The sequence below is a fragment of the Ceratotherium simum genome, chromosome 1, assembly GCF_057802395.1.
Source record: "Ceratotherium simum simum isolate JZ-2026a chromosome 1, ASM5780239v1, whole genome shotgun sequence".
Classification (NCBI taxonomy): Eukaryota; Metazoa; Chordata; class Mammalia; order Perissodactyla; family Rhinocerotidae; genus Ceratotherium; species Ceratotherium simum.
In genome coordinates this window covers 18,527,156-18,554,931 of record NC_141900.1, presented here as the reverse complement: position 1 = coordinate 18,554,931, position 27,776 = coordinate 18,527,156, and the positions used below count along the sequence as shown (strand labels likewise).

The window sequence follows — 27,776 nt, the reverse complement described above, 5'->3', positions numbered from 1 at the left end:
TCGAGACGGACCACGGTATCACCCAATGGGAAAGGGAAAGGGCCGAGTGGCAGTTTCGCAGCCCAATAAGGGGGCGAAAGACCTGGGAGGAGGCTCAACCCCCGGGGGTTGAGGGGAGGGGGAAGACGAAGCTTGAAAGACTTGGTAATGGCGACGGGTTTGGTAAGTAGGAAAGTTTCGGTTGAGAAGTGAGAGCGGCGGCGGGAGCAGCAACGCGCGCCAGGCAGGCCGGCGTCAGTTGCAGAGGGGGTCCGCGAGCTGCTGGCGGGGTTGTCGCGGCTTGGGCGGCCCGCGCTGGAGCTGCCCGCACTCGGCGGCGGGTTTGTTGTCTTCCAGTTCGGGAAGGGGTGGGGGTGGGGCAGGGAGGGGCAGGATCCCGCGGGGCTCCGGCGGCCGGCCGAGCCCGGGGCCGCGCTCCGCGTCCTCGGAAGGCTGCCCTCACCGTGGGGTCAGCAAACCGTCCGGGAACGGCCCGCGACGAGCTCTCTGGCCCGGCGGTCCTGGGCTTCCCGGCAGCGCGGCCCGAGGGGTCTCGGGGGCGGGGGCTGGGAGGAGTCGGCGAGGACGGCGCTGCGGGCCGGGTGGCGCGGTGGGTGGCCGGGCCGGGTGCGGAGGTGGGGCGGGCCTGGGCGGGGGAAGGGGCCGACGCGGCGCCGGGGCTGCCCAGGAAAGTTTGACTTCAACTCCCCGCGTGTGGGCGGAGGGTCCGAGCCTGGCTCGGGGTGGGCGGCCGGCCGGGGGTGGGGGACCCCAGTGAGGCGCCGCCTCCTCCGGGGCCGAGTGAGGCTCTGACCGAGCCGGGAAGCTCGCGGAGCCGCTGGGCCCCGGGGCTCATTGTTACGCAGTTCGAATGAATGGGCTCCGAGGCGCCTGCGCAGTGGGGCTGAGCCGAGGGGAAAAACAAGCCCGGAGTCCAGGCCGCGGTCACATGATGGGGGGAGGGGAGGGAGCGCGATGAATGGCGAAAGAGGGTGGGGGATGGACTTGGCGAGGCCCAGGAGGCGCCGCCGCTGTGTGACCGGCAGTCGGGGCTTGGCAGGCGATTCCAGTCTCCGCCTTCCAACCTATGCTGCTGCCCCAGGCAGATTAAAACAAAACAGAAAAGAATCCAGGCGAGGTCGACAGCTAGGGCCCGGTGTTGGTAGCTTCTTGAAACGCTGCATGCTGTTTGGGGGATTTCAGTCGCCGCCGTTCTTTCTGCGCTATCTAGGGTTCATCCTTTAGGCGTTTTCAGCGAGAATCCTTTTTAAAAGAGGCTGACAGCAGGGCAATACTCGAATCTTTAGCTCCAGTTGCCACTGATGCTAAGACGGGAGGACGATACAAGAGTTGTGTATACTAGGAAGTGTTGGAGTCCTACCAACTATTCCGACGAAGTGCTTTAGATGTTTTCCCCTCTAATTAGCAGTAACAGATGACTGCCAACAGGAGTTTTGAAATTCAAGTTACCTTTTGAGAATTAGAATAACTTTAACATTTTAAGTACTTTCCTATTGTTTATTGATAATCTACATTTGTAATGTATTGCAAGTACTTTCAGTCTTTGTTTTGTTTTTGCTATTGTGTTTTGCTTTAGTTTACTGATAAGTGTGTTAGGGTCATCTGTTCAGTTTCTTTGATGAAATTACTCAGTTCTTGCTGGGTAGGCAGCATTTGACTAAGTTTTAAGGAAATTCGAATTATATTAAAAAGAATTAAATCCACTCAAGTTTTTGAGCTACTTTATACTTTTGAGGAAGCCATTTAACTACTTTACAGCAAAATACTGCTGTTTATCCTAACTTGACTAATAGTTTATTTATAGAATGAAAATTTGATTTCACTTTCTATTTTCCGTCTTATTTAGTTTCATAAGCCCAATTACCTTTTCTTTCTGCCTGGAAAGCCCTTCCCCTTCGTTCGCTTTGCAAACTTCTACAACATACATTAAAAAGTTACCTTCTCCCAGGATTTCCCGGCACACTTATCAACCCCCTTTTCCACGCTTCACAGTGCCTACCTCTCAGACTTCTAACATGGTACTGTCGCTTTAAGAGTTGTCTCCTCCGCTGTTTTAGTTTCTTGGGACCCTTTCCTCACTATCCTAATGCTCAGTGGTGAGGGCAGATGGCCTGGGCTTAAGGACTGAATAAACTGCTAGACCCTGAAGGTCCTTGAGGGAGAATTGCCAACTGGTCTCTCATATTTCTGTTTGAAATGAAAATATGAGTACTTTTTTTCTTTCATAAATTGTAAGAAGTAACTACTGTGTTAATGAGACAGTGCCAGGTATTTTACATGTATTATCTTTTAAGTATGAAAGTATTTACTCAGAATGAGAAAATAAATCAACAAATTAATCTTTTTAAGCTGACAAATACCTTGTATATCACAAAATTCAGAAAAAATGATGTTCTTGTTTAACTGCCTGACACATCAGCAATATTTATATTCCTTCATATTTTGACCTGCATTTATTTTGGTGCTTCATATCATAATTTATACTATAGTTTTCTAGAGAGAGAATAGAAAAATAATTTTCTAATGTAGTTGATTGAATTTTTAAAAGTTATGATAGCAAGGTTTTTTTCACAAATTGTTATATGTAATGTGAAGTGTTTTAGGATTACAATCAAGTTTAAGAAAAGTTTCTTTCATATATGAGTTTTTAGATGATTTCAAGTTGTTTTCATACAAGGACTTGTCTTAAATACTGTTTGAATTGACAGTACTCTCTTAAACAGGCTTGTGGATGGCTTGTAGTGGTATATTTGGGTTTTCTTTTATCTTCATCAGTATCAGCATTTCATGTCAAATCAGCATGAAATTAGTAAGAAGCTGTGTAGCTGTGATTAATAAGAACTGTACAGACAGTGCAGGCACTGTCCAGCAGAGGCAGAGTCTCCTCTGGGCAGCAGGGACTGGTGAGATAGCAGAGTGCTTTGGAACCAGGTAAGGATGTGGGATGTAGGATCTTTTATACCTCTAACAATTACCATAGTAGACAGGTATTGGTCCCATTTACAAAGAAGAAAACTAGGGCACAGAGGTTAAATTGTTCAGAGTCTTTTAAGTGGTAAGGGATATTCTACGTAATATATTTTACTGAAGGAATATCACTCACTGTTGGGGTGTGGTGTGTGTGTGTTTGTTTCTTTAACACTGGCAAACCAGAGTTGTAGAAACATTTCTTTGAAATCTTTTGTTTGACGTTTCACTGAAAATGTTCTAAAAGAACTGCATTAAGGCCCCCAACTGCTTTTGGTGTAGAAAGTTGCATTTAATATAGTTTGTTATGGAGGCTGATTTTAGCTTGGAATTATGTAATGCATTTTAAATACCTCAATTCCTCATGTTAGAGATATAAATTAATTGCAAAATATCTTCTCTTCACCCCCTCCTCCCACACAATTTGAGCTTGATATAGAAGTCCTTTAGGATTAGGGGAGGGCATATGGAAGGTCCTTTCCTTGATATCCAGAATGAGGATGGAAAGGTAAGGATTGGGGGAAGAAGAGGCTCTTGAAAGTAGGAGTGTAACCTATGTTGGTCTACACCATTTGTCTTTTTTCTCAGTTCTTTTCAAAAAGAAAATGGTCCCATTTAGTCGTTGAAATGCTGTTTTCCTCATCCAGAATACTACTTTGTTTGCAGAGCTGTTTTGAGGTTTATATAAAAGTAGATGAAATATGTGGAAATGCTCTGCACATAGTAGGTAGGCATTTACTAAACCTAATTTCCTCCTTTTTCATTCACTGAGACTTAACTATTTCTTCCTCTCCTTTTATCTTCCTAAGATTTTGTGGATATTTACTTCTGAAAGTTTGCAAGACAAAAGCAATAGGGCCCTCCCATGCCCACCCAATAAAAATTTGTAGTATTGAACATGACATTTCAGAGCACAACTGCTGGAGAGTTTTACTCTTCTCTTTTGAGAAGCACCCAACTAGTGAAGAGTTGACATGTGCAGAGTTACTAAAACACAAGGCAAACTCTGTTGAATCCTGTAATACCAAAGCCATACACAAAAGCATGAATGAACAACAGAGTTAGCTCTACCAGGAGATATTTGAAAGAGGAGCTTGTTGATTGAAATAAATATCTGATTGGGGTAATGGATGTGGGGGTGTATTTTTGAGTATGGACTCTTCTCGTATTCCTTTACTGTATCAGAGGCTGTGCTTCCCCCAAATCGTTTGACAGAGAAAAATGAGAGACAGAAAACTTGCATTTGTACATGGATTTGAATTTTGTTTTCATATATTTTATTTAATTCTCACAATAGCCCTGTGAGGTAAGTAGAGGTACATGAGGCTCAGGTTAAGGTACCTGCCGCAGGTTTCATGGCGAGCAGGAGTGACACTCAGGTCTGTGGACTTTAAGTCTAGGCTGCCATTTACCATACAGTAGGTTTATAGAAGCAAAACCTCCATCCTCTCGAGACCAAACTTTTGATAGCCTTGAGCAATGAGAGGTGCAAACACACAGAACTCAAATTCAACAAGTATTTATTTAGTCCCTTTTGTTATTTTTAGATAGCTCTGTTTTGAAATTAAAATTTTTTTTACTACTTAATTTAAGGAGTATTGTGATGGGATGTTGGTAGATAACAAAGACAGAGTGCTGAAGAAATGATAGAAGTTGCAAGGTGTTAGTGTCCTGTAAATGGTGAGCGGTGGACACTGCAGGACCTGGTGGACACTGCAGGACCTGCTGATGGGAAAGAGAAAATCTAGCTGGGAAGAATGAGAACAGAGAGCTCTGCAGAGGGAGTGGGGAGAGCAGACAGACTGCAGCTCTACCTCTGTGGATCCCGGGAGCAGCTCTCTTGCATACACTTAAAGGATAGCTCTGAGGGGATATATCTGCATAGTGCAGCCTCTGAATTTCATAATAAAGGTAAAAAATCAGAACATTTTCAAGTTTCAGATTGCAGCCGGGGCTGACTTCCACAGATCACATCTGTATGTGAAGCACAGTATAGTAGATGTTCACGTTATACCCAGCAGATTTGCTGTTAACTCTATAATAAGACTGTGATTAATTGGAATGTAATAGATTATACTAAACTGGAAAAGTGTTCATTTCTTGCTTATGCCTCAGACATCCTTCAGATAGGTAAACTTTATTGGTACTTTATTTGCCTAAAGTAATGGTGTGATACGTGACTTATTGAGATGTGTTGGATAACTTGTCATAATGTTTCCCAGGGAGGAAATTGCTGAAGCTGAGTTAGCTATCTGGTTTCCTATTGCTACTGTTTTCAATAACTGTTCTATTTAGGACATTAAGTGCCCAGAGTACGTTACAGTATTGCCATATGTCAGTCTAAGGATAAAAAAAACTTTTAAGAATTCATTTTACATTTCTCGCACTCACTTTGTTTTGGTTCATCCTTATCACTACTCTAGGAGGAACGCAGAGCAGAATCATTAGCCCTGTTTTACAGATGAAGATACTGAGTTAGTGAGAAGCTCAGTCACTTAGGTCAGAGATTTAGTAAGTGATGGAGCTGGAATCAAAACCCATGTTTCCTTACACCTAACCCAGTGCCCTTTTCCCTACTCCGTAGTACATCTTACAGTCAGGCTTGAGTAAGGTTCTAAAGCAATGCCCAGGATATGGGTCATTTTTGAGGGGTGCAGGCAGAAAGCATCCAAAATAGAATATTAGAAAGAAAGTGAGGCAGTAGGCAGTTTGGCTGTCTCTGTTAAGAACCTTAAGATGTTTAATTGCCATCCACCTACAAATCTGTCTCTGGGATTCTAAGGAAATAATCAGATGTAAACCAATACTTGAAAAAAAAATTTTAATTCAGTTTTATTTAGAAGAGTGAAAAAACTGGGAACAAGGCGTTCAGCAGTAGGAGGGAAAAGTAAATATTGGTACATCCTTGTGATATATATAATTTAACTATTTAAAATAGATCTTTGAAAAAAATTAATGACATAGGAAAATGCTTATGAACTTAAGGAAAAAGGTATCAATTATTTATAATATGAAGTATGAAGAAAAATATATGACTGTAGGTATCTACATGAAAAAGAGATTGGATTGTAAGGTAATATACTGAAATGTTAACAGTATCTAAATCTGGTTGGTGGGATTAGAAGTAATTATTTTATCCCTTTTTTTTAAAAAAATGATTTTTTCATTCTTTTCCATAGTGATCGCGTATTTTATAATCAGGAAAACATATTTCATAACAAAAAGATCATGAAAAAGTCTTTGTAGAAAAAAATTTGTCCATGTTGCCAGTGTTTGTTGGTGATTACATCCTGGCTTAGAAAGCTCTGGTATAAATATTAAGCAAGTAACATCTTTTCACTGCATTTTTTGACCAGCCTGGGCTGGGGTACTTGACTTTTAGTGACTTTTAACAGCAATATATTGTATTGTTTTATTTTGAGGAAAAACTATTTGTTATGTTAGTCAAAATTTTTTGTGTATTTCATATTAGCTCATTAGAACTTTTTTTTAAAAAAGAGATTTGGAGTGGAGCCTGAGAAATCAGGAAATCTACCTGCTGTTGTCACCCATTAAATAACCAATTTGATCATTGTCCAAAGGCAGGATTGTAAAGGTATAACCGCATTTTACTTTCATAACAAAATTTAGTTGGTGGACTTTACTGAGAAATTATTTGGGTGTATTAACCTATGTTATTTTCTTGCTTGTGATAACTTTGTAGGCTTGAAATGAAAGTAGATTTACTATTTGTTTAGCTAAATTTCCCATGATTAATATTCATTTTTCCAGAAATTATAGCTTCATCAGAAGAATATAGGTATCTTTTTATTATAGCTAGGTCCCAAATTCTCCTTAAGAAAACATAACACTTTTATTTTTATTCAAAGTATAATATATGACCATTTTAAGAAACTCTTTCTTAAATATTCTTTAAAGAGTGTAATTTTAGTTGTGTTACTCTTGTTCACTTTCAGAAGATGAGAAAACAAAATACAGTCATGTGCCACACAACAAGGTTTCAGTCCACAATGGACCAGATAGGTGATACTGGTCCCATAAGAGTGGTACCATATAGCCTAGGTCTAGGTTTGTGTAAGTGCGCTGTGATGTTTGCACAATAATGAAATCGCCTAACGACGCATTTCTCAGAACATATCCCTGTTGTTAAGCAACGCATGACTGTAATGAACACAGTTTGTAAACAGATAAATTAGAATCTTCAAAAAATGAAAAAAACAGAATATTTCTTCAGTCTTTTTAAATTTAATTAAAATTTGTTAATTCACTTTTAAATTTGAAGATACAAATTTAAAAAAATGTTTTATTGGCCTCAATATTTGCGTCTGAAAGGAGAGTTACTAGAGTAAAGAAGTAAAAGTGTATATATAACTGTGCTATTATTCTTTTTGAAGAAAAGACTTATAACTTCAAGATAATAATCCTTTGGGATTTGAGTGTAATTTAGTGCTGACTACATGGCTGTAGGCCAAGCAATCGGAGTCATCCAGGTCTAAAGGATTCGAGGGGGATACGAACAGCAGTGTACGATTAAGTTAAAGCTACAGCATTGTGATCTGATTGACTTTATACTTATATAATCTCTAGATCACATGACTTGACATTTTTTCTCATATTATTTTTATTTTCAGTCGGAGCACCATAACATGGTGTGGGAAGTGAAGACAAATCAGATGCCTAATGCAGTACAGAAACTCCTGCTGGTGATGGACAAGAGAACTTCAGGAATGAATGACTCATTGGAGTTGCTGCAGTGTAATGAAAATTTGCCATCCTCACCTGGATACAACTCCTGTGATGAGCACATGGAGCTTGGTAAATTAAAAGTTTTTTAGGAATCTCACAGAGATTCAGATTGATTGTCATATTTAGTCAGCTTCTCTACCTACCTTGAAATGCTAAAAAGTATGTGAAGTTTTTGTACATTAAGAGTTTCAGTGTTCTCTTGTTACTGCTTGTAAAGTATTACTTAAAACCAACCTATTGGTTTTAAGTAATAGTTTTGAGCTATTTATGGTTATCATAGAGACTCATTTACAGATTATCAGACTAAAATGCCTTGTGAGTAAAGATTGGGCTGTTAAACACACTAGGAAAACCCTGCTGTTTGGCTTTTCAAAAGATGTTACTTTTGAAACATCCCAGTGAGCTCAGTGAATTATGCATGGCCATTCTTCATGGCTGGTTTGTGGTATGGTGGGGAAGTTACAGTGAACCCTTGAAACTTGAGGAGCTGACATTTGTGGTTATCACTACTGCTGATACTCCAAGATGTGTGACCTGGAGAAACGTGTAGGTTTGTTGAGATATGATTTTGAATTGTATTGCATTGAGGCCGGTGTTGAAGAATAAACACCTAATGAGTGACCTTGGTTTCCTGCCCAGCTTTTCAGCTTGGCTTTGTCCACATTTAATATGCAGTTTTCCTTAATGTTCACAAAAACCCTGAGAAGATATCACTATCCTCATTTTACAAATGGTGAAATAGAGGAGATTATATGCTGGGAATTTCGAGATCCTGAAGGAATGGGGATCTGTTTGAATGCCAAGGAGTTGCAGGGCCCTAATATTCATTGAGTAGTGGTTACTGTTGAGCAAGGAGCACCATTTTAATCAGGTAGTTGATTCTCCACCATCACGTTTTCAGGAGCAGATCAGGAACTTAGAGCCCAGGGGGGTCAAAAACTTGCACCACCCCTCATGACTTCAGTTTAAAAGTGGTTAATTTCCTGAACTTGCAAGACAGAAATGAACCCTTTGCAGTAAATAAATAAGTGATGGTCAAAGAAGGATGTTGGCAGTGAGGGAAGGGATATAGCTACAGCAGCATGAGAATGACGGGGTGGTTATCTTCAGTTGTATGGTATTTTGGCTGCTCTGTGAAAAGGGGATACCTTCTAGTCAGTTTTATGAATGGATATCCTGAATCAGTACTTGTAAGTAAGACATTTCAGTTTTAGCAGGCTATTCTGGGATATTTGCCTGAATGGGAATTATGTGTATGTACTTTTATAGTGACATTTTAGGAGAACTCCCAAGACTAGAAGAGTTTTTTTTTTTTGTGAGGAGGACTAGCCCTGAGCTAACATCTGATGCCAACCCTCCCTTTTTTCTTGAGGAAGATTGGCCCTGAGCTAACATCCGTGGCCATCTTCCTCTACTTTATATGGGACACTGCCACAGCATGGCTTAACAGGCGGTGCATCGGTGCGCACCTGGGATCTCAATCTGCCAACCCCGGGCCGTCGCAGCGGAGCATGCGCACTTAACCGCTTCTGCCACCCGGCCGGCCCCTAGAAGAGTTTCTTGACCTACATAGTGAAGGGGGACCCAGTGGATCTGTAGAGTTTGTAGGTGTGTCATAGAGAGTTTTTTCCTTAAGGCCTGCAAGGTGCTTTTTCTCCCCTTCTTTCTTTTTCTTTTAATTCAATTTTTTAGAATGTAATCTTCCTTATAGTGTTCATAGCCTTGGTGTGTAGAGTGGTACCTGGGTACTGTTTCTAGTTTTCTCTCTTGGGGAGCTGAGACTCTATCAGGAACTACCTTTTGGGAACATACTTTTAGGAAAAAATAACCAGTAAATATTACTCAGTGAAAAGAAATAATTTAGCATCGTTAAGTTGAGTCTCATCTTTGAAAATTGTTGTTTTCATTATTGCAGTAATCTTGTATAACAGGTTAATAAAATGTGTAAACAGTAAATACATATAGGCACACATAAAATGCCATTTTCCTCATTAACATGTTATTGTAAAAATGTCACAGTGGTGTATGGATTATTCCCAGGTGAGCTATAAAAAACTGGGGAAAAAAATCAGAAAACACAGACCTGGTTTTTCCAGTCTGTGAACAGTTGTGGTAATTTTGTGGTTTAGGTAGTGAAGTCATCAATACATTTACATTAATTAGGTTTACTTTTCCATCAGACTCTGTTGACCCTTAAATGTATAAGGTGTCATTTTTTTAAATTGAAGCTTGTTTTATTCAAGAAAACATTTTGAGTTTATACTTTTCCTCTCACAAAATTAATTAGCTAAATTTGAGGGCTTCTCTTCCAACTGTAATTATAATGTTGTTCCTTGTATTAGTAATTTCCTTTTTATAATTTTGAGTGTGCTTATTTGCAGATGACCTTCCTGAACTTCAGGCTGTTCAGAGTGATCCTACCCAATCTGCCATATACCAGCTAAGTTCAGATGTTTCACATCAAGAATATCCAAGACCATCTTGGAACCAAAATACCTCAGACATATCAGAAAATACTTACAGTGAAAATGAGGTGGATTGGCTAACAGAATTAGCAAATATCGCCACCAGTCCACAAAGTCCACTTATGCAGTGCTCATTTTACAACAGGTAGGAACATTGCTTATATTTTTATTGAAAACTTCTGTCATCACAAAAAGCTATTAATTATTTTTTTTCTGGTTTTAAAAGAAATAATGCTATTAGCCATCTAATGAATGGTTTACTTAAATAAGAATTTAAGTAATTAGAATTAAGCTTCTTGTTTTATAATGATCAAAGAGATATTTTATGAGAACATGATTTCATACTTTGAGAATTAGATAAAAGTGATATGAGAAGAACAGAGTCAGAAGATATTTGTAAATATTTTAAAGTCATCAAAAAATAAATGAGACCAGAAAATACTTCTATTATATATTTCTACTTATGGAAATGAAAATTATATTTGTCTAAAGAACCATAATTATAATAAACATTATACTTTAAACTTTTATCAATCTTGAATTTGGTTCCTTTTGGTCTAGGTTTATTTTCTTCCACAATGGATGTGGCCTTATTTGTCTGTTTGCTAATACTAAAATTTGCTGATGTTAAAATCTTGAACTTATAAAGGTGGACTCCCATTGGTAAAAACCACTGTTTTATATACCCAGACCAGAGTTTAAGAAAATGAGTTGTGCTATGAAATTGTGGAAGCTTCCAACTAATATTCCTAGAGAGATCTAAGTGGATAATATTTTATTAATTATCCCTAAAATTATAAAATTATCTGTGTAAAAAGACATAGATAAATGAGAGTTTGTAGGGGAGAGAGATGCCCAGGTTTGCACTCATGTGGGTGGATAAACCATAGTCCATACCAGGTGATGTAGGAATAACTGAATTTTGATTATGCTCCTAAGAGGATAATTCTTTGCTAAAGAATAATCTTTTTAGGTGTGAAGCCCTGGTTTTCTTACAATGCATTAAGTTAGGCTGTTTTCTTCTCTTCAGCAGGATATTGGCCTTTATTTGAGCAAATTCAATTTAGTTAACTTTGGTTTAATTCCATGAAAATTTCCACAGGAAAGAAAACTTGCCTGTCAAGACTACTAATTCCATTACAGTCCCAGTTTTCATTGTAATCTTAATAGTCAAAAAGCTAAAAATTCTTTTACGATTTAAAAAAACAAACCCTGATTTTACTATAGGACTTTAAAAACATGAGTAAAGAAGTATCTCCCTAGAGATGTAAATTTATTCTCTGCGGCCTTTTCTGTGCTTCCTTCTTCCTAGGGAGCCAGACCACGAGTCATGCTCTGCAGTCTTGGCTGCCTTCTCCCCTTTTCAGTGGCTGTTCACGCCACTTCTTGTAGTATTAAACTCGGTTGGTTGTAGAGCTGTGGGTGTCTGAGTTGTAACTGTACCGTACCAAGGGGTTGAGGACAGGTAACATTTATATTATCCCTGCATAGATAGCGGGATGGAGAGACCAGTGGTAATAGTGTTTTAGACATGTTGAGCATGTTAATTTTTACAGAACATTTAGGCCATATACCTTTTAGAACATCGCTTTGTTACTTCTCTCTTAAATGGTTAAACAGAAGAACTGATAAACTCATTTTCTTTTATTAGTCACGAAGGCAGGGATGAACTTAAGGAATTTTTAGCAGTTTGGCCATTTTGTAATATTTCATAAAGATCTAAATGTATAGTAAAAGGAAGAAATCGGGCAAAGATGAAACATTCAGTATTTGTAATTTTGAAATCCAAAATTGATTGGAGAGTATGCAAAAGGCATGGAAAATCGAGAGGTTTTTATTTAAGAAGTGCTGTGAACATAAAAGCAAAGTATAGTTTCATAGATCCTCATTTAAAAGTAATTTCTGCAAAGGTATAATGAAAAAATGTTAATGAGGATAAAGTAAACATTGAGGGGCTAATAAAATTTCCCAGGGAATAAGGGAAGAATTGGAAAGTACGATGCCCCTCCCCTTCTTGAGAAGAGGGTTGGTACAGGCGTGCATCAACTTTTTTCTGTTAAGGACCAGATCCCTCTTTGGCATCTCAGAGAATTGCCCTGATTTGGGACCTTCAGATGGGTTTGCCTCCTGGCCCCTGCAGTCTTCCTCTCGGCTGCTCTCCAAACTCCTGAGGCAGTACACGTTACTGGTCATCCTTTATGGGCTTGCTGCCTCCTGTTACCCTTCCAATGAAGAGCTGATCTGTTTATGAGGAAGGATCTTAGTGTGTTCGTGGGAGCATCATGTACTCTAAAGGGAGCACTGCCTGGTGAAGAGACTTTGGAGAGGACAAGGGGAGAAGGGGTAACTTTTTTTAAGGTGATCCTGGGGGAAAATAACTAGCCTTATGTGTAGATGCTTTTCAACAAGTTTGTATTAGAAAACAAGAAATAGCGTCCAGTTACAGGAAGTTGCAGATAGGCTGCTTTCTGCTATAATAAGTTTAAGCATTTTGGCTTAATGTAGTTGGTTGTATCTGCCCAGTGACAGATGGTTGGTAGATAAAGAGTTCAGTGTTGGTCATATTAAGCTTAGATGCCCTATTCATATTGAGACTTATTGACTACATCAGAGTAGAAGAGGGAGATGCACAAGGAGCCCTGCACAGGGGGTATTATGTGCCATGAATGAAAATAGGCACATTTATATGTACTTATTGATATAAAAATGAATGAATAAATTAAACAGTAATATGGAATTTAAAACACATTGTCAAAACTGAATAAAATGGTGTTTAAAATGTGTGAAGAGGGCTTGGGTAAGAAGTTGTTACAAAATAGCATACTATAAGTGAAATCTTGATGTCTTGAATTTTCCATAGGTGTCCTATATGTAATAACATTGACATTATGAATAGGAAGTCCTTTTCCTCAAAAGGAAAGATATACCTTAAGGATTTGTGCTTTATGGTTAAAACTACTTCTTTATTTTAGATCATCTCCTGTACACATCATAGCTACTAGCAAAAGTTTACATTCCTATGCACGCCCTCCACCAGTGTCCTCTTCTAAGAGCGAGCCAGCCTTCCCTCATCACCACTGGAAGGAGGAAACACCAGTCAGACATGAAAGGGTGAGTTTATTCATGAGATGAAACTTTTACTAAGTTTGCACAACAGTTGAAATATATTAACTTTCCATAAGAAATTCTTTTGAAGCACATACAGATGGGAAATAGGATGTCTCATTGTTCAGCTAGTGATCTGGTTTAGATTTTATGTACAGCTCTATTAACTGTTTGGAAATAGGAAAGAGTGTTACTAGCGGGAACATGCATTTAACTAAAACTACCCAGAACTTCAGTTTTCGAAGGTGTATTTTTCAGTAAGTTTAGAATGATTAAGTTATCCACTAATAAGAAGAGAGTCTGAAGCCTTGAGATAAAGATAGATATTAACAAAATATGTTAAAATAATTTAATATTTTTCTCCATAGGCAAATAGTGAGTCAGAATCTGGCATTTTCTGCATGTCCTCCCTCTCAGATGATGATGACTTGGGATGGTGCAATTCCTGGCCTTCAACTGCTTGGCACTGTTTTTTGAAAGGTAAAAAAATACTTGAATTTTTTACAGCTTACTTGTGTAGCACACTAGTCATATATCTAATATTTGTTTTTTACTTAAACTTTAGGCACACGACTGTGCTTTCATAAGGGAAGCAATAAGGAATGGCAGGATGTTGAAGATTTTGCTAGAACTGAAGGCTGTGATAATGAGGAAGATCTCCAAATGGGCACTCACAAGGTTGATTTAAAATTTTTAAAACTTTTCAGAATCTTTCAAAAGGAAACACCTAAGGTTTATTGTTAGTCTACAGGAGTGTCCTACATTTACTTTCGTATTTAAAGGACATCTGACATTTTAGGTAAAGGTTTAGCGACTACTCATCGTTGCTTAGCCTGATGGAGAGGAGCAGTGATTTTAGGTTTACCTTCATAATTATGCTTTCTTAGATGGGAAAAAGAGTGTATTTCCCAGCACTTTTTATACATTTTTATGTTGGGGAAAACTAAACTGGCATTAAAAATAAAATGAATAAATAAACAAACCAAAGCCTTATCTTATTCTGCAAAGTGCTTAATTCCCCTATGGATAATTGAGAGTTGATTGTATTAAGTTACTTTTTAAATGACCCCATTTCAAAGCACTGGCATTTTCTAAGTTGATAAGCAAAGCAGTAGTGGGCAGCAGTAAGATAAATATCGGTTGACACCTTTATCTTTGAAATCTTTAATTTCTCCATTTCCACTATAGGCAGAGAAGTTGGGCATGTGAAGTGTGCTTGTTTAAAATTCTTGTTCGGATCCTGCTGTCCCCTACTATTGAGTCTCTTGAGAAAAACAGTCCTGACTTGGCTGCCTTCAGTTTCCCCATCCTGCTGTTACTCTTCATTCTAGTGAAGTTGGTCATAGTCTGACTTTGGCCTCTACCACTCTGCTAAAATTGTCTCAGAGGTTGACTAGCTTGATTCGCATTTCTAGCAAGACTTCTGCTTGTTCTGTTAGACATCTCTGCAACATTTGACACGGTGCATTGTCTTCTCTTGATTTGTGTAGCACGGTCTTGATTTCTCTTTCTAACGTCTCTGTGTTTTTGCCTGGTGGCTTGTCTGCCCATGATGTGGCATGTAATTACGATAAGCTTCTGCCCCTCCTCACTCTTCACCACTTCCTCTCTGCTGATAATGTCAGCAGCTGCTCCTTGGGGGCCTGTGGAAAGCACTCTGGTCTTGGAGTCGGGAAGCCTGGGCTCTCTTTCTAGCTATTCCAGCAACTCTGTGTGACTGACCTTGGGCAGATTGTTAACCCCACAAGCACTGGCTTCCTGATCTGTAAAATGGGATTGGATTAGTTCTTAGGTCTTACAGCTCTAAGAGTTAGAAAATTCTGTAATTCAGTTATTTACAAATATGTGGCTATAGCCTTCACTTGCATGTTTCCAAGTGCATGTTAGACATCTGTACTTGAGTACCAATCAGTTCTTCAAACTCAGCTTATTAGTATAACCAAAACTGGACTCACCTTTTTCTTCTCCTTCCTGGCCTACTCTTTGCCTATTCTTTTAAAGGTATTATCCTTCTTGATTGCCAGATTCAAAACCGTGAAGTTGACTGTTCCCTTTTCTCCCTTCATATTTAGTCAGTCAGCTCTGTTTCCTTCAAGACTGTTTACAGTCGTCCTTCTTTCTCATTCATTACTATGTTCATGCACTAGTTCATGCACCAATAATGATTGGATACTATAGCTAACTGTGGGCACGTCTGTCTCCTCTGTTTTCCTGTCAGTTTAGAGTAGGGATCATGTGTTAATGCCCGTGTTTTCAGAGCCTAGCACCTGGCATGTACTAAGTGCTCAAAGAAAATACTGGTTGAATTTAAATTTAGCCTGGTTCTACCACTACCTGCACTGGTCAATTGAAGCCTGTAATGGGTTTCTCTCGTTACATCTTCAAATAAATTGAATAGTAGAGGTTACCTTTTATTCTGTAGTCTTTATCATCATCTTAAAATTGACAATCATAATAATAAAAATACTTTCATTACTTCCCAATACCCTCTCAAAGGAAAGTTCAAGCACTTTGCCTGTCTTTAAGATCTTTTTATTTACTAACTGGCCCCTCCTTTTCAGTCTTATTTGCCCCCACTCTGAGCTCACTGTATTTTTAGCAAATACTCAGCACTCTCCAAAGAAGTTAATGACGACTGTTCCTGGTGGAAGGCATGTTTTTCTACCTTTCTAAATTTCATTCTTTTAAATCCGAGTTCAAATGGGAATTGAAAGCCCTCTCTAATCTCTCTCTTTTGGAGTTAATACCTCCTTTTATTAAACTCCATTGGCATTATTTATACTTGAGTTAAAGTGCTTATTCCAATCTGCTTCATATTGTAGTGATTTATATGTGTGCCTTTCTTCACTATCAGATTGAAAGCTCTTAAAGACAGGGTTCCTGTCTTGTTTATTTTTACTTTCTCCACAAAGTCTTACACATAATAGAAACTTCACAATGTGTTGAATTGAACATTGCCAATTTATTCACTCTATGCATGTATTTTCAGGGCTATGGTTCTGATGGTCTAAAGTTGTTATCACATGAAGAAAGTGTATCATTTGGCGAGTCTGTACTGAAGTTGACTTTTGATCCTGGTACAGTAGAAGATGGTTTACTTACTGTAGAGTGTAAGCTGGACCACCCTTTCTATGTTAAAAATAAAGGTAGGGCTTCAATTTGAATTTGTAGTAACTTTTTAAAGAAAGCTTCTTAAATCTGTAATTATGTCTCATGGCATAATTCTTTGATGATTAAGAAAAAATGAAGGGAAAACTTCTTTCAAACTAAATAAAACTACCATAGGAAAAGCCTTATAATAAGACCTAGTGATGCTTTAGTGTCTTAGCAGGAGTCAGGTGGAGCTCTACTTCCTGTGGGTATGAACTTTTAGATTCATGTAGCATACTATAATAAGCTCTCTGTTATCTTGATATAGTTTGGAGAATGGAGTATTAGGGTAGTTACATTTTGGTTTAGGGTTACCAAATGGGCTACATACCTGAATCACTTTTCAGAGGCTTATGACAATAATACCATGTTAAACATAATTCAGAGACTATTTCATAGTCTCAGTCATCATCATTTATCGCTTACTATGGATTGATGGAAGCGCTGCTTGATAGAATCTGTATGTTAATAAAATGCTGAATTCAGCTAGTTTTGGAGGGCTTTTGCATTCCTTAAAGAAAATACTTGGACTTGCTTTGTGGCAAAGATACATGACTTGTGTTAAAAATCTCTTGGGACTTATTTTAAGCAACAACTTTTTATTTTTTAGACTCAGTCCCCATCCTTTATGTAACTATTGTTTGATTTAACTTTAGGTTGGTCATCGTTTTATCCAAGCTTGACTGTGGTACAGCATGGCATTCCATGTTGTGAAATTCATATTGGTGATGTATGTCTACCTCCTGGACACCCCGATGCCATTAATTTTGATGATTCAGGTGTTTTTGATACATTTAAAAGGTAATATTGGATTAATTAATTCTTTTTTCTTTTTTTTCTCTTAAAGTTTACCCTTAGCCTCCCTAATTATTGCTAAGTCAGATATTTAGGAGGTTAAACCTTTCAAGATTTGTATGTTTTTTTCCTTTGGTTAACTGTATCTTTGTTTAATAATCATTTTGAGCAAGTGCATTAGTTGCATGGATTAACAAATAGTAAAAATAGCAAAAACTTGACATTTGGAAAGATTTTAAAGAGGGAAGTGAGTTTTCCTGAGGTCACCTTGCTAGTAAGTAGTAGAACAGGACAAGAACCCACATGTGTCCTGACACTCAAGAAGGTTGACCAACTGCCTCAGATTGTATGGAACTTTTCTGGTTTTAGCACTGCAAGTCCCGCATCCCTGGAAACCCCTCAGTCCTGGGCAAACTGGGACACTTGGTCACTGTACTCCCAGAAGGTGCCCAGAGAAAGTCTGTATGTAGATATCTGGGATTTTAAGACATTCTTTCTTTCAGATAATTATCAAATCCATAGGCATTAAGAAGAGAATTCTCAAGAGTTTCTGCTGGCCTGTAGAGTTTATTTCATTCAATTTAATATAATAAAATATAAGATTAATATATTTTTATTTCAAAAGGATGTGAGACTATTACTTAAAAAAGCACCTAGCCCTGGGCCTGGCATGGGCTGTAAACATCTATGGGATTGGAATCTCAGTAGTGGTGATTACATCCCTCATATACACTTGTTTTTGAAAAATTATAGAAAGATGGACAATTTTAAGGCCTGATACTCAGTATTCTTGGGCTGTAGATCAGTGATACCTCTTAGGTTTTGATGAGAGTGTAAAATCTTACGGCGCTGAATATCAGCAATTCCATTTCTCTGTATGTCTACCCTAGAGAAGTAAATTCTTAGAGATGGACTAGGAGATGTGTGAAAGTTCATAGCTGTGTTGCTCATGACAGCAAAACGTGAAAACAATATCAATACTCATTAACTGGAAAGTGAATACATAAATTGTGATATAATCATAGAATGGAATTCTTTTTATCATGGAAAATGAATGAACCTTAGCCACACATTTTAAAACATGGATCAATTTTACAAATAATGTTAAGTAAAAAATAATCAGAAATATACAGTATGATTCCATCTTTTATGGAATCAGATGTTCTTTGGAAATATATCTAATAAAATTATAAATTTTATTATTTATATAGTATGTATAATACATGTTATACAGTTATGCCAGGAGTCCCCCAGACCACCCCCAGGTTCGATGATTTACTACGAAGACTCACAGGATTTTCAGCATATAGTCATACTCACGGCTGTGACTTCTTATAGCGAAAGGATATGAAACAAAATCAGGAACAGGAAAGGCGTGGGGTGAAGTCTAGGGGAAGCCAGGCTTCCAGGAGTCCTCTCCCCCACTGCTTATTTCCTTCAGCAGTGAGTCTGAGTCATTCTCTAGGAGGGAAGCTTGTTAGACACTCAGCACCAAGGCTTTTATTGGGAGCTGGTCACACAGGCTGCTTCCGCCTGGCACGTACCAAAATTTCAAACTTGGGAAAGGAAAGCAGATGTGCACCGTGTGGTTTGTACACACAGTGTAGGCACAGTGGGCCACTCTTATCAGTTGTGAGAAGGATGGGAACCCTCCTGAAATCCAAGTTCCAGATGCTAGTCAAGGGCCAGCCTTGTAAGGGAACCCTCGAAAGGAGAGCAGTCAGGCCTGCTAGGTGAACTCTCCTGCACGATGAAACATTATATATCACATGTTAACATAATGACTGCTGCTGTAGTATTTATATGTTGTATTTATGAATAATGTATTATTTTTATATTAAAATTGAGAAAGTGAGGGAATGATAAACCATTCAGGAGAATGTTATCTCTGGGGTAGCAGATGTGGAACTTGAGTGACATTAGAAATATTCTACTTCTTAATTTAGGTTGTAGGTTCATTCGTATTTATTTGAATGCTTTATAGAGTAAGTACATATATGTTATATAGATTTTTTATATATCAAGTTTTGCATAGTGTAAAACTTTGCTTTTTTAAGCAAAAAGAAACATTTGGTTACCTAATTCCTGTTTTGCCAAGGTGGGAGGTTCTCATCACTTGGTCCCACTGAATAGCAATCACTTTTAGGATGACCTTGGGCATTGGTCTCATTTCAGTGTGGAGTGACAGCAACACTCCTCCATTCCCCTCCTCATAAAGGAGTGAAAATGGGCAGTTTCATCCAGGAGAAACCATGAAAAAGTTGAGAAGCGTGAGGTTGACTAAATTTTCATTGTGGATTGGACTATGCCTTGGCATAGGGAAGGGCAAGAAGGGAAAGGCAGGAAGAAGAAACACTTAGTCCAAGAGGGAACCCCAGAATAAATTCCCAGGTACCACTTGGGGATTTGGGGTGAGCTCTTGGGCCGTGCTGTACAGGGAAGCATGTTTGGGTAGATTTTAGCTTGGTTAGGATCGGAAGTCAGCAATAAATTGATGAGCTCTTAAACATAATTTGTGGCTCTGTTATAGAAAGGAAGCTTCCAAGTGAGAGCATGATTTGGAGAAGGCCATTCAAGACACAGAGAATTGAGGCCAAGTTTCTAGGCCTCAGGCAGCGTTAAGACAGTCACTTCTCACTGTGTGAAGTTGACGTTTCTGTTCAAGTAATATAATCTAACAAACTTACTGAGTGCCTATTATGTATCAGGCACTGTACATGTTAACCTATTTGATCTTAACTACCCTCTTAGATTATATCCTCATTTAACAGAGAGAGAGAGAACTAAAGCTGAATTAGTTCTGAGTTAGTGTCAGAACTAGGATTCAAGGCTATATGGTGTAAAGATTCTAAATTTAGTACTCTTATTTACCAATCTAGGTCACTTCTACAATAATACTAGATACCCTAATTGAGCACCTACCCTGGGCCAGCCTCTGCCCTGAGTGTTGTATATATCGTTCTTTCAGCTGTGCAACGTTGCATAGCACGTGGTGTCTTCATGTTAGAGATGAGTCAACTGAGGCTACGTGGTTCATTTCACCTGGCCAAGGTCATGTTACTAGTAAGTGGCAGAGGTGGGATTTGAACCCAATTAAAATTTTACATTATGATGTTCTTCAGAATTACTTATTTTACGTTCTCAGTCAGTCATCAAACATTTGAGAGCCTGGTATGTGCTGGGCATTGGGGATTTAAAATCAGTTAAGACGTAGGCCTGCTTCTGTGCTTCCAGTCTAGAGAAGGGAGTGGATTAGTCAGTGTGGACAGTGTATACGTGCTGATTGAGAGGCAGTGTAGCCTGGTAGGAACATGAACTCTGGACTGTCTAGATTCAAATCCTGGCTCTGCAATAGATTGGCTGTGGAGGGTGGGGTAAGTTAATTAACTTTTCTATGGCACTTAAAAAAAAATCTGTAAAATGAAGATAATATCGAAGGGAGGTTTAAGTGAATTAATATTTGTGACATGGTTAATAGAAACTACTGTTGAGGGGTTTTTCTTTTTAATAATTAGTGAAAGTGGGAAGGGGCATTCTAAGCTGAAGGAATGGCATGTAGAAAAGAAAAAGTCAAGGTGTGAAATAAGGCCCCTTTCAGGAACTACAGACGGTGAAGAGAAGGAATGCTGAGGGTAGCAAGAGAGTAAGCTTTTTTTTTTAGATATTCTATCTAATATTTTAGTGCTGTTGTTATGTCAGAATCCTGAATTCTGTGACTGAATACTTCAAAATATTTTAAGTTGTATCCATAATGGAAATAGATGACAGTTATATTTGTACCACTAGATGGTGGAGTTTTCAAATTTCAGTAATTAGCTTACCCTATTTTACCATCTTTTGGTATTTCAGATTGTAGTTATTTTCCTTCAGTAGAGATTAATAATTTTGTCAGGTTCATTTATAATGCTTAAGTTTGCTGTTCTTCTAAATTATATATGGGAGGGGCTTAAGATAGCAAAAATTGTTTCTCTGACATAATACTGATTGCTGAGCATTCATCAGTTGATTTTGGAATCATACTTTAAGTACCTTTATTTCGTGTAAAACCTTTAAAAAAATAGATGTTGTGTGGTTGATAACTGGTAAAAGTCATTTTTATTGTGCGCATGAGTGGCGTGGACCTCATTCATGTAGCTCTCTCCATCTGTCTTTAGAGTAATCCATAATCTCATATTGCTTTTCCTTTAGGCAAGTACTATGCCTATAGCTGATATCAGTCTGTTTTGATGTATTACTAGAATTTCTGTTTCAGAGAGAATTAGAAACTGGGTTTAGGATAAAAGTTTTCTGCTAAGATAAAAAGTATAAGCAGTAGGAGTTAAGACAGTTGGACCTAAAGAGAATTTTTTGACAGGTGTATCTTTAGGCTGTTGTCTATACTAGCACTAATTTGCAGCTAATATTTTCAATTAATCTGATTATTATTTGTTCACCTTGAGTTTAGCCAATGGCAGTGTGAAGTACCATGAGACTTTGGAGGTGGACAGAGAGATCTAGGTCTGGATCTAGCAGCTTGTGGCCTTGGGTGAATAATACTTTATCTTTCTTAGCCTGTTTCTTCATATACAGAGAGGATAATGATACTCTCCAAGTAAGCTTGTTGAGAAAATAAGAGATAATGTGGATAGCTAATTTCCATGCCTGTGTAAACTGAATATACCAAATAAATTAAGGCCTTTCCTGATCAATGTGGGTTTTTACTTATTAGGCTATGTTACAATATATGGATGGCCTTTAGGGGAGGCTGATGTATATATGTCTCTTTGTTCTTGAACAAATTTCCCAGATTACTGTGCATTTTAAGTTTGTTTAGCTGTGTTTAACCACTTTTGACTGCCCTAACCCAACATTTTGTCTTCTGTAGTAGTTAGTCTTTAGGCCTGGTATATGCCTGCCAATCCATTTTAATTTTCTAGTTTTAGGTTTCTGTAGGCCAAGAAATTAGATTATCAAATTTGTCAAAAAGTGAGTTTAAAGTAGGAGTAAGTGGGTTGTGTGGGGTCTGGAGGAGGTACTTGCTATGAATAAAGTACATGTATTATAACAAATTCCTTTGGGGGAGGCTTGAAGACTTTTTTTCTTGTTAACTTTTGTATTCTCTGCAGATGTTTTTAAAAAAATAATTTTAGTCACTGCATACATAAGCTTTCATCTTATAAGCAACTATCAGTGGTAAAGTTGTTAAAGTAGTGTTAGTAACGTTATACGGGGGAAAATACATTGAAATTTTCAGAGCCGGCCCCGTGGCGTAGCAGTTAAGTGCACGCACTCCGCTGCTTGCGGCCCGGGTTGGGATCCCGGGTGTGCACCGACGCACTGCTTATCAGGCCATGCTGTGGCGGTGTCCCATATAAGGTGGAGGAAGATGGGCATGGATGTTAGCCCAGGGCCAGTCTTCCTCACCAAAAAGAGGAGGATTGGCTGGCGTGGATGTTAGCTCAGGGCTTGATCTTCCTCACAAAAACAAAAAAAATTACATTGAAATTTCCAATCAGATGTAAGGAGTTTTAAAAAAATTGTTTTTACAAATCAGATAATTAAATTGAATTAAAACCACGTTAATAAATTTATTTATTTTTAGCTATGACTTCACGCCTATGGATTCTTCTGCAGTCTATGTGCTAAGTAGTATGGCTCGTCAGCGTCGTGCATCTTTGACTTGTGGAGGACCTGGAGGTCAAGACTTTGCAAGATCTGGACTCAGTAAAAACTGTGGCTCACCTGGATCATCACAGCTCTCTCCCAATTCTTTGTATGCTAAAGCTGTCAAAAACCACAGCTCAGGGACTGTGAGTGCCACTTCTCCTAACAAGTGCAAAAGACCAATGAATGCCTTCATGCTTTTTGCCAAAAAATACAGAGTTGAATATACTCAGATGTATCCAGGGAAAGATAACAGGTAAAAATAGTGATGTTTCTGATTATAATAATAGAGTAACACTTCGTGCAGTTCACAGGAACTGAGATAGCTAAGTCAACTTATTCTTTAGTAGCTTTTATTATTGCTTTCTTTCTGTTTTCTTAGGTTGACTTTAAAGTAAAAAGTTTAAGTGGAATTTTTGGGGGCGTGTGTAATTGTTTTATAATACCTAGACAGGTAATTAGGTTGCCAGTGGTAAGGATCTGCCTTCTAAAATAACATTAAATGTCATTTGCCTATTAGAGGACCCAGTTCTAACAACTGACCATTCCATCTTTATAGAAAAGACTAGCACTTTCTTGTTCAGATCTCAAGGATGTACTTATTTTACAACTGTGTCATACTCTGGAATGTGCGGGCGTTAGCAATGTGTGATAACTGCCAGATTTGTTGAATGACTAAACTTAGAGGTGTCCTCAGGAGAGCCCAGGAATAAAAATGAACTCTCGTCCTTCCTACTGTTAGCTTGTACCCTTACCTCATCTCTTATAATTCTCTACGACTCACTCCCTTGCAAACCAACCAAGTCCTCCACGTATTAAAATTATCTCCTTCCAGTATTCCTAGTTCCCTAATAATCAGAACTACTGTTTCCTTTCCCCTCGAACTCACGAGAACAGTCAAATGATTATCCACATAAAATAATTAGGTTTTAAACTCAGGTTTGAATGTCTCATGAGCTTAATTTTTTAATATATATTGTGTATATACATTTTTTGAGATATAATTGACATATAACGTATTAGTTTCAGGTGCACAACATAATTTGATATTTATATATATTGCAAAATGATCACCACAATAAGTCTAGTTAACATGTCACCATACATAGTTATAAATTTTGTTGTTGTGATAAGAACTTTTAACATTTACTCTCTTAGCAACTTTCAAATATACAGTCCAATATTATTAAATATAGTCACCCTGCTGTACGTTACATCCCCATGACTTATTTATTTTATAACTGGAAGTTTGTATCTCTTGACCATCTTCACCCATTTCGCTCACGCCCCACCATCAGTAACCAGCAGTCTGTTCTCATGAGCTTAATTTTTAAGTATTTACATTTTAAAAAGAGAAGTGTCTTATACCAAATGCATCTCTGATTTGGGAATTGATACATATGTGAATATTTTTTATTGATTTAACTGGTAAATGTGTCAACCATTATATGGTACCTTTAACCCAGAGACTATAAAAACTGGTTTTCTTTTTTAATAAAGGAAGATGCAGTACAATGTTTAATTGCATCAACTTATTGGATAAAAAATATATATATTTACTACATATTTAATTTCTTTTTCAGTAGGGGAGCTTCTGTGGTTACTGTTCTTCTAAAGCTCAGATGCCTGTCTCTAGCTTCCGTATCAGTTGTAGAATTATTTGCATGTACTTCATGCCATCATTCCAGGACTTTCTGTTTTGTATGAGTGTCATGAAATTAATAGTTAAAAGCTCTTCATAGAATGAAAATGGTCTGTGTCTGTGTGTCCTGGATGAGACTATTTAGTAGGTTTGGGAGCAGACTCCCAATATAACAAATAGGAAATAGCTTCAAATTTCTATCATGATGTCTTATCGCTTTGACTTCTTTCCCTTTGAGTTCACGCAATTTGCCCAAGTGATAAGTACAAATATTGCCCAAGGTTTATTTTGTGTCATCTTAGGAGGTAAACAGTAATGTGCCTAGTTAATGCCATCACATTTTCACTTTGGTTGCATGAATGAAGAAAAAAGACTTTTATTATAACAATTTGACGGGTTATGGGCACAAACAGAAAGTAAGAATAGCTTTTAATCCAAGGCTGAATACTTTATGCGGCTGATGCTGAACATTGTCTGCCGTAATATCTTAAACATCCTTGAAAAACTGATGTACCAGGATAGATCCAGTGGTAATCTAAACAATTTCTTTGAAATATTTAACTTTTTCCTTTAAATCTAAGCTTTGTAGAACATCTAATTTTTAGCCATTTTAGATGTCCTTTGACAACTGGAGACATTGGCACTATTCCGGGAGGCTTTAACTGCCAACCTTATGATGAATGGACCGTATGACTTGGGATTTTACTGGAAATGACTATAGCCTTGACCTTTTCCCTTCTCTATGTTGGACAAGATTTTTGTCTTTTTTTCTTTTAACTTTTATTTCTTCTTGAAGTAGCAGCACATGAATTTAATGAAAAATTCTTGCCATTAGTATTGTGTAAATATTTATTTTACAGAGCCATAAGTGTGATCCTTGGTGACAGGTGGAAGAAAATGAAGAATGAAGAGAGAAGGATGTATACATTAGAAGCAAAGGCTTTGGCTGAAGAACAAAAACGTTTAAATCCTGACTGTTGGAAAAGGAAAAGAACCAATTCAGTATGTTTCAACAAATAGTTGCTTAAAATTATCTTGATTTATCCTCAAAATTGTACTGGCATGTTGGAATGATCATTATAACCTTTAAAAGGTTGTGTTGATGCTGTTTCTCAGCCTTTTTATACTTCAAAATCTAATGTTTTTAAACCATCATATAAGGCAGGCTGCTTTTCTTTTCATCATTAAGTGCTATTTACTCTCCTAGCACAGAAAGTAGAAATCTCAGGCATGCTTAATGAGAATGTTTGTCCAGAAATGTTGAGGTAAATAATTTTGGAACATAGTATTTCTAGTTGGGTTGAAAGATTAATATCACAGTAGAAATTTTTTCTAATTTTTGGGTGGTATGCCTCAGCAGCCTTTCATTTCTTAATCAGTGAAGGGCTAAGGAGGATGGAGGTCTGAGGGTACATTAACCAACCTTCATGGGGACTTGTGACATTTGTGCAGAATTTCTAGATTAAAAACCTCAGGAAGGAGAATAGAAAGGCCCAGGAAGACGGGTAAATAAGTTTGCATCATAATAATGCTATCTTGGACAGACCTGATCCTTAGAACTTTTCCATTACTAGATTAGCATCTTTTTAAATTAAGCATTTTTAGATAAATTACAAGAAAACTTCACATGATAGAATGAACTCAATTTTAAATATAATTTAAAAAGAAAAGGAAGACATTAGTATTTTGCAGCAGGAGGGCTGGCCAAGGATGTCTTAAATTCATTCCATGTATTTATGCCTTTTTCTTTGTAGTAACATGCAGTTTACATCTGTTTCAATTTTTCAAGAATTTCTTTTAAAGGAGTAGTTCTGTTGCCTTAGAATTCCTTTTACCTCGATGCCCTTTCTTCTCTGCTTATCCTAGTCCATCTCTTCTCATTATCATAAATTTTCTGGATGCTTGAGCCATCAGATACTAGCAGACTTTTTTTAAATCATCACCTTTGAGTAAGCGATCTTTTTTTAATAGTAAGTTTATAAATATTACCTTATCTATCTTAGCTTTCATATGTTAGAATTACTATGTATTGATTTGTTAACATTCACTGAATTTTATCTCCACAGGGCTCACAACAACATTAAACCAGGATGCTTATGCTCTTAAGTCTGTATTTGCATAAACATTGACCGTTGATGGAAAGACTTAAGAAGATCAAGGTCCCGTTATTTGTCCTGAATTCGTGTCACCATAAGATACTGATAGCATTGAGTCTTGAAATGATTTAATAATATGAGTGAGGATTTGCTTTCTCCATTAGAGCATTAAGTAAGCTAAAACTATCAACATTGTAAACCAAATTGCCTTATTTTTCTTCCAAACTTCATATGTCTATCAGGTAATATAGGCTTGAAAATTGATATCCTGTGGTGCTAAAGTATAGTAGAAAGAGAGGAGAAGTGTATACATGTTTTATTTTAAATTGTACAAAAGGGGAATTTAAAAATATGTAACTGCTGTTTATACATTGGCTCCTTACTGCTTATTAATCGGTATTGTACACATAATGGAATGCAACAGAAGCTGGGAGTTGGCCTTTCCTTGAGCAACCACCACATGGCTCAGCATCTGTGCCAAACACGGGAGCTCCTAGTCTGGCCAGTGCCAAGAGGCTACCAGAACATGTGGCAGGTGGATGGTGTCGGTGTCCCAGCGTAAGAGCCACCTGCTGCCATTACCACCATTATGCTGCGTTTATGCACCAGGTGGCAGCACCCATCCGTGATTTCCAGTGGAGATCTAGCCCAGGCCAAGGTAAAGTTAGTTAATAGCATTGGGATATAGTCACTGTAATGGTGCTATTAACGGTTGACACCATTGTATTTTTTAACTTTGTGTTCTGTATCTCCTCAGCCACATATCTTAAATATCTTATTGTGTCATCATATCTTTATGGTGGGGGCAGACTTTGCACTTATGACAGTGCAACACTTGCACTTTACTTTCCTTCCAACTGTCTAAAATTAGAGCAAATACATTGGCAATACAGCTGCTTTTGCTCTGAGCTACAATCATGGCTTTTCATGTTACTTACCAAGTGGTGTTTCTGGTTAGGAATCACAGCTGTACAATTGATTTCAGTTCATTATACTTCATGATGTTGCCCCTAAATTTTGCACACTATATTCTTGTATATTATTATTTCAAATAAAATGGAAAGAATTGTTTATCTCGGACTTCTGCTGATTGATCTTGACTGAATGATGTGTGAGTCATCAGAACAACAGGGTCAGGGGACGGAAGACATGATACATTAGGAAGTT

General features: G+C 37.9%; 1 protein-coding gene across 2 annotated transcripts; it reads left to right on the top strand.

Moving 5' to 3' along the window:
• Positions 1–106: 106 nt before the first annotated feature.
• On the top strand, positions 107–27,689 carry HBP1 (HMG-box transcription factor 1). Of its 2 annotated transcripts, none has more exons than XM_004439287.3 (11): positions 107–162; positions 7,599–7,782; positions 10,095–10,323; positions 13,151–13,289; positions 13,652–13,763; positions 13,849–13,961; positions 16,273–16,429; positions 17,090–17,234; positions 22,810–23,127; positions 25,374–25,515; positions 26,580–27,689. In XM_004439287.3, the coding sequence occupies exons 1-11, from the start codon at positions 148–150 to the stop codon at positions 26,595–26,597; spliced, it is 1,572 nt and encodes a 523-aa protein (XP_004439344.1). In that variant the 5' UTR covers positions 107–147; the 3' UTR covers positions 26,598–27,689. The 2 variants fall into 2 exon arrangements, with proteins under 2 accessions (XP_004439344.1, XP_004439345.1); XM_004439288.2 differs by lacking the exon at positions 107–162 and adding an exon at positions 302–320.
• The last annotated feature ends 87 nt before the right edge of the window (positions 27,690–27,776 follow it).